The sequence below is a fragment of the Geospiza fortis genome, unplaced genomic scaffold, assembly GCF_000277835.1.
Source record: "Geospiza fortis unplaced genomic scaffold, GeoFor_1.0 scaffold164, whole genome shotgun sequence".
NCBI classification, from domain to species: domain Eukaryota; kingdom Metazoa; phylum Chordata; class Aves; order Passeriformes; family Thraupidae; genus Geospiza; species Geospiza fortis.
The window spans coordinates 1,793,463-1,806,168 of record NW_005054426.1 but is presented as its reverse complement, the minus strand read 5'-3'; the positions used below and the strand labels follow the sequence as shown (position 1 = coordinate 1,806,168).

At 40.2% G+C, this 12,706-nt stretch overlaps 1 protein-coding gene across 3 annotated transcripts in view; it reads left to right on the top strand.

Moving 5' to 3' along the window:
• Nucleotides 1-12,706, top strand: part of MPPED1 (metallophosphoesterase domain containing 1) — a 62,404-nt gene that overhangs the window by 28,616 nt on the left and 21,082 nt on the right. For all 3 annotated transcript variants that reach the window (XM_005426860.2, XM_031061791.1, XM_031061792.1), the window contains one exon: nt 1,859-2,084. In XM_005426860.2, the coding sequence (XP_005426917.1) occupies nt 1,859-2,084 (226 nt within the window). The remainder of the gene's footprint in view (nt 1-1,858; nt 2,085-12,706) is intronic.

Below are 12,706 nucleotides of genomic sequence, written 5' to 3'. Positions count from 1 at the left end.
TAATTGAAAAGCTGGCAGACCTGTAACTACAGCAGTGCCTCTGGCCGCCACCATAATAAATGTAACTGTACATTTAGAGTAATTTGCTAATTTGCCTAAGTAACACCCACAGACAGCAACATGACATAAATACATTAGTGGAAGCAACAACTATAACCAGCTCATACAGGTTCTTGGCTGCTAGATGGATGGATCAGATGAGCTGGAAAAGATTTACCAAACAGAACAGAAATGGAGCTGGTAACGACATTGTGGGATACAGGATTTCTTTATTCCTTTAAGGCCTGAAGATGCCCATACATGTTGCAGCATGTAAATAACATTTTTAACTTGTGTATGTGTGCACACACCTGGAAAGCTTGTACAGGTGGAGTACACATCTGCTAAATGCCAAGTGTTTCAGAAACAAAACAAAGAAGCCTTTCAGGTAAATCATTGAATCTTGAACATTTAACATGTAATTATAAATATCTGAAAAGAGTTTTTGGTAAATATTATAAAGACATGTATGTATTTGGTCCATAGGAAAGACTGGAACCTGTACCATCAGCTTTCCTAATACAGGTGTTCCAAGTGTCTGAAACTTGTATTTCAGAATCACCCACGTCTTCATCTGGCAAAGTTCATCTGTGTCACCTCCCTTAGGCTAGCACTGTTCCGTCTTCTGTTTCCATAGCTCTGAATCACATTGTTGCATTTTATTCTGAAGTCCTACTCATGCCAACTTTTGCCATTGCATATTAACTGGTTTTTTGTGTTCTCTAAATAGCCTGCCTCCAGGTTAAACTTGGGCCATCGCTAAGGATTTTTATGTTATCAACAATGCATTTCTAAAATTAAAATCCCAAAAAATTGCTGTTACGCAAGGCGGGTTTAATTTTCAGTAAAATATTTCTTTCTGGTCCCAATCTCCTCTTCTGACCGTCTTGATCCTGATACAAATTAACAGTGCAGAAACAAAGCTAATGAATGCAGCTTTGCACAGTTTCTCTCTTTGTTTCTTCCAGATGTGCTTAGGAGGTTTGTGCTGAGCTGTTTGAGACAGGCAATGCCAGCTCTCAGGGGCAGAATCCAGTGAATAACCAAATGCAGAGTCCGGTGAAAAGTTTCTGTTTCAGTGCTGCTCTCAGGAAGAGCCCACGTGTGTGGGCATATATATTCTTGCCTTCATCAGGAGGTTGTTCTAAGGTTTTTCACTAAATACGGGTTGTAAAATATTCTTGAACATGAGTCACTTTAAATTATAGTCTGCGGAGCTAAGGGAGTCACTGAGAAAATGGAGCAGGAAAAAAGCCATGGGATAGAGGCAAAGAGTGAGATTTCAGTGTGGGATGTGGATTTTTGACAGCCAAACTTGCTTGAAGGCTTGATATTAATGTCAGGGCAAAGACCCCTCTGACCCAAGTTCTGAGTGTCAGTACAGGCTGACAAAGACCTCAGCTCTGGGAGAAGAGAGCTGACATGATTTTATGAAGCATTACGGCTGATCTTCTTTGAACCCTAATTTCTGTCAAAGAGTTATCATCACTGTCACAGTAAATGATACTTGCAGCACAAATGGCAATTAACTAGAAGTAAATAGTAGAGCAGAAGTCTGCAGACTGGTTTTTAAGGTTGATGAGTTGAAAGTAATTTCAACACATTAATGCTAAGCATGCTAAATCATAGTGTGCCATGAAAAAGACAGTAATGTCATTTACCTGAAATCAGCAGGAATTACAATAACATGTAGTAGGGGTAGGCTCGATTGTTTCAAATATGTGAGCATATTACAGGAACCGATAACACTTTGTCTATCTGTTTGCTTTTATCAGATTTTTCATAAAACAAGTAATTTGTTTGTTTTTCACTGTTTTAGGTAGCCTGCCCTATGAATACAAGATTGTGATAGCAGGAAATCATGAATTGACCTTTGACCAGGAATTCATGGCTGACTTAATCAAGCAGGACTTTTACTATTTCCCCTCTGTTTCTAAGCTGAAGCCAGAGAGCTATGAAAATGTACAGTCTCTTCTAACAAACTGCATCTATCTTCAAGACTCTGAAGTGACGGTGAGGGGATTCAGAATATATGGCTCCCCTTGGTAAGCAGGTTTTTAAGCATATATAAAAAATATTGTTGATTGCTATCACATCAGCCATTTTGTCTGCATCAGCTGTATTTGGATTGCTGTGTTAGGAAGAAAAGTAACACTCACATTGATAAAGTTTTTATATTTTCTTGTAATTAATCATTTCTTTGACAAAATAATGTACTGTACTGTGGGTATGGTTAACCAAATAATGATGGGAAAAAAAGATGGTGTGCTCTTCAAACTCTCAGCCAGGAGCAGTTGTTTAACAGTCCATGCAGGGGGCTTTTGTGTCATAAAATATGTTTTCTATCCTTAGTGAATTTATTTCATTACAGGTTAATTTTATTGCAAGGGTACATTCTTTTGACAATTTCCATCCTACAGAAAGTATTGGAGGTTCATTAGTGTGCACAGTAGTCACTTAACTCAGCAAGCTTATTTCAGCTACTCTGAAGGTCTTTTATTGCATATCCCTCAGAATCTTACTTTCTTTTATAAAGTAATAGCTTTCCTCAAGGTCTAGCTGAGCTTCTAAAGTCAACAACTCAGTGGCAGCTTAATATTTCATGGATTTTGCTCTACTGCATAGTGATCACTTAGAACCCTTGACAGTATTGAAGGCAGATGGACTTTGGTTCCTGACTTCCTTGTATGTGCTGCTTCTGTGTCTCTTACTAATGTCCCATTCCTGTTTATTATGTCCGCTGATGGGCCTGTAAATTGGATCTTTTGTGAGCATTTGGTACATGTTTAAAATAAGTTAAAATGTATTTTAAAAGGCATGGTTTTAACGGAATATATTATTCTTCCTTTCAACATCACATCAGGCTGAAATGTAGCAAACAAGTTGTCAAACCTGATGCATATACCCTGATGTGAATTTTCAGTGTGAATAAACTGTGAAATCTCTTGGATTTTTTTTCTTTTTTAATGAAATTTGGCTTTTTCCCATTTGGTTACTTGAGATGGGTGTTAATTTTTTCTGAGCTTATTATTCTACATTTGTCTAGATTAGTTTCTCTCTTAAATGCACCCTTCTCTTTCTCCCTTTCAGACTTCCAGATCTTTCTGGTTTTTTTCAACCTACCAACCTGCTGTTTTATAGTTCATCTTCCTCTTGTGTGTACAATGTATGCAGTCAATGTGCATTTTACTTAATTTTCCAAATTATTTGGGAAGATGTTAGGTGGTATCAGTTCCAATATTAACTTCTGAGAAATGCCACTTGGCATCTTTTCCCATTTTGATGTTCAACTGTAAATACTGTAATTATGCTCTGTTTACAATATGTCTGGCAACCTCATGTCTTCATTGCAGTGTTGGTAACCAGGCACCATATTTCCAGTGTCAGTAATAATTTTCCAGGCAGTGAAGTACCAAAAGTTGCATGGAAGTCTAGAAAAATGAAATTAATACAAAATACTATCTATAAAGTAGCACTACATAGAGGCTAAAGAGAACCACTTGAACTTTCTGTGTGTGATTAGATCTGCAAAACCTGTTGAGAAAACCTTTAGTCCACCCACTAACCCATAAATAATGTTTGTGTAAAATCAGCTCTGCCACCTTCCCTTTGTGGCAAATCCTGTCACTCTGCACAAGTTGCCTGAGCTATCTGCCATGATCTATCCTTCAAGTAAAAAGAACACTTTCCATCTCTTCTGCAACTCCAGGTCATAGCTACACTTCCACACTCCATGTTTTACAACGCTGCTAAATCATCTCCCACTCCTTTATGGTCCAGGAAGTTGAGTGTTGCGAGGTCTCCTGAAGATACTTGCTTTCTCCATCTGGGAGAGAGTCTTGATGAAAGTCTTCCAGCCACACTGAGTTGTTTTGTTCACTATTTAGCAAGGCAGAATGAAGTTTCCATGCCAATTGATGACACGTCCAGTGGAAACATCAACAGTAGCAATAACAGCCCTTCATCAATCTATCAGGGCAGCAGATGCAGTCCCATCAGCCAGGTCACCAGTCAAAAATCTTGGGAAGACAAACAGCTCTTGTGTGGGGGGTTGACTAGCTGCTGCTGGATTTCAGGCTGCAGTAGACTCCTGTGCCTAGTGAGCACCACTGTTCTTTGGCATTTCTGTTGCTATACTTTGTTTGCCCTAAAAGGAGACGTTTGTCATATCCTCTCTGGGAAATCAATCTCAGTTTCTTTCTACATCATAGTAATGTAATCTCTAAAAAGGTAAAGAAATTTGCTGAGCTGTAAAGTGAATATTTTTTTTGAACTAGCATTAAAAAGCTTGTCCATTAGAAAATATTTATGAACATAGTCAAGACTGTCCACTAGAAAATATTTACAAACGTAGTCAAGACTTCACAATTTTAAGTTCTTTAAGGTCTCAGAACTCCATAAGAAAGTCAAATTTCATGCAGTTGCTTGTCTAATATCCTAAAATAATTTTCTTTTTCTGTTTTAAATATATGCACCTAAACTTTCCATTTCTAGTTGCAGCGCTGACCTTCTGTCTTACATCACCTTTTGTAGAAATAATTGGAAGCTAGAGATATCCCTCATTCATAAATCACGTTGATCAATAGTTGCAATGTACTTTGAGAACACTGGAGTAAGGTCTGAATGAAAGCCAAGCAGCATTAACTTAGTGTCTTTTACCTGTAGCCATTTGCATTTTTATAGATAACCTGTACACATTAGATTATACTTCTATTTAAAATGTTTTAGTTGCAAATTAAACCATGAGAGCTTGATTAGTTTGTATAACACGCCAGTCTCTAAGGTCTTTTAAATATGTACCACTTGTGTGTGGTTAAATATTTTAATAGCACTTGGTATTTTGTCCTCTATTATTATCTAAAACCAAGTAGTTATTTTTAATTTCACAGAAGAAATGGGACAGTGTTTTGTCTTAGAAACCAATGCTCTAACTCTCCTGGGCTCCAAGGGCAAGAATTCAAGTGCTAGATTGAGCCTCTACTCACTAACAAAAATTTAACTGTCTTAATTGTTAATTACACAAGTATTATCATTGAGCAGGGAGCAGCCATTTTGAAATGCCACTTGCAATGCACGAAAGCAGATCCTTAGGAATTAGTACTTGCAAAAGCATATCTTGGACAATGGATTATCAGGATAGATGATAAGGAGGAGAAGTGTGAAAACATTAGAAGTTTCATGAGAAACGCAGGAATACCAAGATTTTAAATGTGTCCAGGGCAATGCTGAATGCAGTGGGTAGCTGTTTGGCCTAGGGGCATGATGCTTCTCACAGTGCTTATGGAGCTGGCTGCCAGATCTGGATGGATGAGCAGGGCACCAGTAAGAATGCAATGTGCTTCAAATAATCCCAGGATGGCTCAGGCTGGAAGGGACCACACTGGGGCAGCTGGTCCCACCTCCCTGCTCCAGCAGGGCCATCCCACAGCACAGGGCACAGGATTGTGTCCAGAGGGGTCTGGAATATCCCCAGTGAGGAGACTCCACACCCTCTCTGGACAATCTGTTCAGTCCTCAGTCACTGCCCAGGACAGAAGTTCTGCCTCCTGCCCTGGTGGAACCTCCTGGGCTCAGTCCCTGCCCGTTCCTCTGGTGCCATTGCTGGGCCCCTGGAGCAGAGCCTGGGCCCTGCTCTGACCCTCCCTGCACACAGGGACACCCAGGGCTGAGGCCCCTCTCAGCTGGGGCTCCTCTCCAGGCTGGACAGCCCCAGCTCCCTCAGCCTTTCCCTGCCAGAGATGCTCCAGGCCCTGAATCATCTCTTCAGCCTCCACTGGCCCTGCTCCAGGAGCTCCATGTCCCTGCTGTCCTGAGGAGCCCAGGACTGGACACAGCACTGCAGATGTGCCACACAGGGCTGGGCAGAGGGGCAGGATCACTCCCTGAGCTGCTGGCACTGCTCTTCTTAATGCACTTGCTTCAGTACAGCACAGATGCTGGGAACTGTTGGATCTTCTTCAGTATAAAGGCTGGACACCCTGATTTATTTTTGCAAAAACAAGCCACAGGAAAATGCACTCTGGTTTCATCCCAGCAAAACCCAGGGAATAGCCAGAACATATTCACAGACCTGGAAACAATCTTGGGCACACACCACCTGTAGTTGCTGTGAATGTAAAAGAGAAGACTTTTGTTTCTCAATAACATTTACTGTAAAATGGAAAGCTTCTAGTTGAAAAGTACTATTAAACTCCCCTTTTGTTCTGAACTGTTATGAAGATAGACAAACTGTCAGATAGAATAACTCAAATAATTCTGTGTAATAATTCCATATAATGTACTTGGGACTGTTAGGATTCCCAAGGATGAAGCCATTTTCTAGAGGGTTTTAATTTATTTTTCAGTAACAACAACAACAAAAAGTCATGTAATAGAAGCAAAAATATAGCCAGCAGGAACACCAGAGAGGTGGCAGAGAAAACACCCTTAGGTGTTTCCAAGACTTGGCTAGACAATCATGACTGACCAGATCTAGTAGTGGTGAGAGGTAGTGAGTGGTAGGTTGGACAGGAGATCTCCAGAAGTCCTTTTTGAGCCACCTTTCTGTGATTCTGTCAATCCCACTCTGGAGCTAGAACTGTGTGTGAGACACACACCTGAAATGGGCAGGTATTAACAAAGGCCTTGCAACAGGGAGTTTGCTGTTGTTATCACACTCACTACAAGCAGTAGATGGTCCCAACAGGTGCCTCAGAAGTCAGGAAGCTGGGATAACAGTGGAAGTTTGAATTTGGATTTGAAGCAGAAGGTCTTTGTCATCAGACAGTGTTCTTTGTTATCAGATAGGGTATTAACTCTATGATGACATCATTCATGGAAAAATACTAATAATTTATTAGTGAGTATTTGAGTTACAGATTTTCAGCCTTCTATTGTAGTTCATCACTCCCCCCCAGTACTATGTTGCAGGTAAGAGTTTTAGTATTAGCCACAGCTTGAAGATAGACTATACCATCCACTCTTGTTTCTGTAACTGCCAAAGATTTTAATTGCACAATTACACACTGTGTTTGCACAAAAAGACCTGATGCATTCAGTGCACAAGATCTGCTGTGCTTGCTGAACGAGTCCACTGTATATTAATCCTTTTACAGTTCTTATTCAGAAATGCCCTGTAAAAAACAAATGCCTATAAAGGTGCATGTGCAATTATGTATGGACATGAGAACAGGTCTCTGAGGTTTGTAGAAAAGATGTGCATCTGCTAAAGGACTGTGTGTATGCTCTGATCTGGTGGAAAATGGTGAGTGGCCTTGCTATTAAGAAGTGGATGATTGTGCATTAGTGACAGGATAAGAGTACACATTTTACTTGATGGTGCAAAAGAAATGCAAGTAGCAGAAGGAGAAGATCTTCTTCTAGCTTTCCATAATAGTTGTAAGTAGATGTATACAGCTGCAGGAGAAACTTTGGTCCTCCTGCTTTCAAACAGGCAGGCAAGGTGGCAGGAGAGCATGTTATCTCTTTCAGCACTTTTTTTTCCATTTTCCACCATGTGGGAAAGGAAGGAACAATTACAACTCTCTTGCAAACATATGACAGTTTCAGTATTCTAAATGACATATTGGTCTGGATAACTTAAAGAATCCCTTTTGGATGAGATTGCCTCCAGACTCTATCCAGAGTGGATTTTTACTTGGCTTCAATTTTCTGGAGGGATCTATTCCTATGAAACAGAACCTCATTTTTCTTTTTGCAGAAGTAAATTTTTTTCTAGTGTCTATGTATTCTCATTTCCTCCTTCGTTCTTTTGTTAAAGGCCTTCTGAACTCCAGAAACTCCTTATTTCCCAGACAGGGAAGATGTGAGAGTAAATATTAAAGTCAGCCTAAAAAGGCATTTGTGACCATTTGTCCTGCAGTGACAGATGCCTGGGCTGGACTCCTGGGGTTTTGTAGGTTTCCTCCAATGGAGCGTTGACTAGATTTGGCCTGGCATGTTTACACATGGATCAACAGCTCTGGTGCCACATTATTTTTCCAAAATTGGGAACTGAGGGAAGAAAGTTAAGGTATGTGGGAAGCAGTTTCTTTCTGTTCAAGTCTTGTTTTTATTGAGTTTAGCAAACTGGCTGATGCTCATCCCATGAGCTCTGGCTTCATCAGAGAAGATGGATTAACTCCTTCCAGTTTAAAGAACATCAACATGTAGGTTGCATTAATATCAGCCCAAAGCAGCCTTGACAGGGACATTATTCTCCAAATCATCATCCTCCTTTGGCTGGAGAGCTGGAAATTGGTTCTAACCTGTTGTCCCTTTCTTGGTGCACTGCAGTTGTCTGGACTATTCCAGCCGAGTGTCTTTACTCAAGTTGCGCATCCAGTGTGGATGCACAACTCTTGTCTCAGTTGTTATTTTCTTGTCTGATTTGTGTTTTATCGCAGAGTAGGTGACTTTGTTATTTGACTCCTTGTCAAATGTTCTCTTTCTTCTTTCTGTGTGTGCATGCACGTGTGCACATGCACTTCCATAGAAAGGCTGGTAACTTCCAAACTGAGGCAGCCTTATTTTGGTTCCACACAGACTCCAGGCCTAAGTCTCCATTTCAGTGCCTTCCTCCTCCATCTTTTCAAGAACAGCTTTTCATTCCTCACTGAACTCAGTTTCCATCAGCAAAGATTTATAGATTCATTTCATGAGAGGGACACGCTTTCATTTTGCCAGTGATGAATCACCTAATGTTTACTTTCTGGGGCCTTGTACACATTTTTAGTCATTGAGGTGAACATCAATTAAAATGAAACTGTATTAAAATAATATATTGACTCCATTTAACATAATAAACCTCTCAAGCTGGGAGTGTGGCTTCCATATAGAGCAGCAGCAGCAGCAGCAGCAGCTCAAGGTGTTACATTGTGGGTTTCACTCCCCAGAATTCACAGAAAAAACTTCTGCCTCAAAGTGGCCATTCCAATTCTTAGTTCTTATGTCCCCTTTCAAATCAAAAAACCTATTTAGCATCTTCCACATAACAAAAATATATAGGGAATCAAATGTTTTATTACTGGACAAAACCACACTAGATGTTTTTCTTAATAAAATACTTGATCCTTTTATGTTCTTTTTGTGCTGCACTCTCACTTGGTCAAAAGATAAAAATACAAATAACTGAAGTGCACTTACTTCTGTATTGTTTCCTGAGGAAAATTCCCTCTAAAACACTTCCAAACTTCAGATTAAGTAGATTTCTGAGCAGGTGGTTTGTTTCTGTGTCTGTGCTACAGTTTTGTTTGGATGGATGCAGAAATCCTGGATGTTGATGAATTATAGACTGCTGGGTTTTGGCTGCTCAGAAATGTTTTAAAAGTGGTAGATGTTCCCTGATTGTTAAAGTTGGGAATTATTTGGAGTTGTTTTAATTAGTGACTTTGAGGCAGGCAAAAGGAGTAATTTAGGTAGACTTGACATGGTTCTTGAAAAAACTGAAAGTAGTCAATGGGAATAATAGATTCTACTTACTATTTAGAAATGAGGCATCTCAGATTTCAGAAATTTTTGAGAGAAATTTGGCATCTAAGCCTACTTGATGTGGCTGTTTTACTGTGGTGAGAATGCTGAAGATATTTTATTTCAGGCATTCAGTATAAGGTAGGTAAGATGTGACAGATGTGTAAGAAATAGCAACATGTTCAGAAGAGAAAAGTTCATCATCCTGTTAAAATATATTATCAGTCTGAGGCACATAGATACAGGTTTAATTGTATTTTAACAGAATGCTGGAGGGATATATTTTTTCCTCTTTCATACTTACAAGAAGCCATTTTCCATTTTGGAAGTGATGCTTCTAAAACTACTTAAAACCACACTGCACTTGGAGTTTAGTCTGCAGCATATGGAAGATCATAAGCATGGTTTTTCCTGCAAAATTATTCTGATCTATTAAGCTCAGCTGTTCAGGGAAACTGGTGTGGAGAACTGAACAATACTGAACTTCTGGAGTGTGAAAGGTCTTCCAGTGGCAGAAAGTGAGATTTAACATCCTGGAGGTTTTAGCATCAGGAACGGATCACTGGATCATTTTTCTCCTTATTTTTTCTTTTGTTTAACAACAACAACAAAAAATAGCTTAAATTGGTGCATTTGATGTGATAAATTTGTCTTGGAAAGCATTTAATTTTCTACATGACTTGAAAATACAGGAGACGTGAATGTCATTCAGCAGGCTCTGAGTATACAGGTGCTACTGCTTGTGTGAGCAATCATACTGAATTCAGGAGAGGTCTTTTTAATGAATGCTTCCATATAAATTAAGTGACTGAAATGAATTAGCAAAAATCGTTAACATTTCTGAAAAAAGTGCATGGGAGAAAATAGAAAATTTTTAATTCCAAGTGAATTTTCTATATTACATTGAATGAGTATAGTTATTATTAACTATATAAACTCTGCAGTAGGTATGTGAACAAATGAAAATGTAAACTGAACTACACCTATCGTAGTCCATAAATACCATCACAGTCAAACCAATAAATTCTAGTTATTAGGTATTCCTGAGTCACAGCAGTTTAGAATATCACTTTTTTTTATTCTTTTCTTGTTGATGAACATTCCAGAACATGTTTTCTCTCAAATAAAATTTCTTCTCAGCATTGCCTGGGGCTGAGGAGTCTGGAACAGTTCAATCCCAGAGCATCACAACAGAGGAAAATCAGTACTTTAGACACCTCTTGCCTGTTGTATATTAGGCATATGGACCAGTTCCTTAACACATTTCACTGTGACCTCTTGCAGGGGGAGTTTAAGCAGTTAATGAAGCCAAAAGTGCTTTGCATTCAGTTTGCAGTAGAGCTTTCCACTGTGTCTGTACAAGTGTGCAGGACATACACATGCATGTATGCTGAATATAGACCAGAAATTATGTTGATTTCAACATAACAATTTTGGGCAAATACTATTTCTTGTAATGTCTGAACACTTCGTGTGGCTTTGGATATCTTCATGTGAGTGGAGATTTGCATTTACTTGCTTTTCGATGTTCCTCATTTTAGTTAAATTTGAGAGCAGTTGAAAAATATATTGCTTTAGTTTAATTAGCTTGGTAGGAAAAAGTCCTTTCTTGGGCAGTAATTATTAGTTGTATATTATTAAAAGGAAGTAGTTCACGTTCAGTTACTTAGCAGAAATAATCGAATCTTCTGATCCAGTAAACTAGCTCACTTTGGATTCAGCTGGTTTTTAATTTAAGACCTGTAGAAGAGGAGACCTGTAATCTCACTATGGGGAATTGGCTTCACTTTCTTGCAGTCCATAAACCACAAAAGTGAAATTGCTATCCACCACAGCAGTTTTCTCTTTATTTTTCACATTTGCTTGAAAGTTTAATTTTATGAGACAGAGCTGATTTTAAAGTTTAAAGTGCCTTTTTTGTTGCTGTTGTTTTGCTGCTTTCCTCACCATTTTCTTTTTCTCCTTGAACAAAAGGACTACCAGCTCTATCTGTAGTCTGAGCCGTAGTCCCAGACAGCAGCAATTTCAGGATGTTTCAAAGATGTAAACACAGTTGGGCACTGTGATGAGCCCCTTGGCAATATTCCAAGAGAAACACAAGTAGCCAACTAGTTTGGAGTGGGTCTATGTGGAGCTGATTTTCAGCTGGAGTAGCTTGGCAGTGCTCCACCAGCTTTCGAGCCATTTACACCTGGTGAGAATCAGCCTCCCTACTCCACAGTAGCTTGTATGTATGCATTTTCCCCAGGTTTTAACACAGTAAAGGTGTTACTACATCAAGAAGGAAATGGTGGCTCTACATGAAGAAGTGTAAATAGAGCCACTGGCACAGGAACTAATTGTAACAAAACTCTCTGAGTTCTTTCTCTTTTCCCTGACTGGATTTTAAGGGGAAAAGTAATTTACCACTTCTGAAACTGTTTTAACATTAGAACACTTCCTTTGGAATTACTGATCGTAAATTATTTCATTTAATAAATTAGCATTGTTTAAAATGAATTAAAATGAGGATTTTTCTTCACCACTAAGAAAGAAGAGAAAATTGGAAGCAATCATAGAATTGTTTAGGTTGGGAAAGGCCTCTAAGATCAGGTCCAAACATAAAACAAGCACTGCCAGGGCCAACACTAAACCCTGTTCCTAAGATCTACACATCTTCTGAATCTCCGGGGCTGGTGACTCAACCACCTCCCTGGCCAGCCCCCTCCAGTGCCCACAGCACTGAGTGGCACGTCCAGTCATTCCTTGGATGGGGACTCAACCACCTCCCTGGGCAGCCCCTTCCAGTGCCTGGGCACCCTTTCCATGACAAAATTCCTCCTGATGTCCAACCCGAACCACCCCTGGCACAGCTTGAGACAATTTCCTCTCATCCTGTCCCTTGTTCCCTGGGAGCAGAGCCTGATCCCCCCCAGCTGTCCCCTCCTGTCAGGGAGTTGTGCAGAGCCAGAAGGGCCCCCCTGAGCCTCCTTTTCTCCAGGCTGAGCCCCCCCAGCTCCCTCAGCCCTTCCTGGTGCTCCAAACCCTTCCCCAGCTCCGTTCCTTTCTCTGGACACGCTCCAGCCCCTCAATGTCCATTTCTTGTCCTGAGGTTCCCAGAAGTGCCCCAGGATCTGAGGTGTGGCCCCAGCAGTGCCAGCCCAGGGGACAGTCACTGCCCTGGCCCTGCTGCCACACCATGGCTGGCCCAGCCCAGGTGCCACTTGCCCCCTCTGCTGCC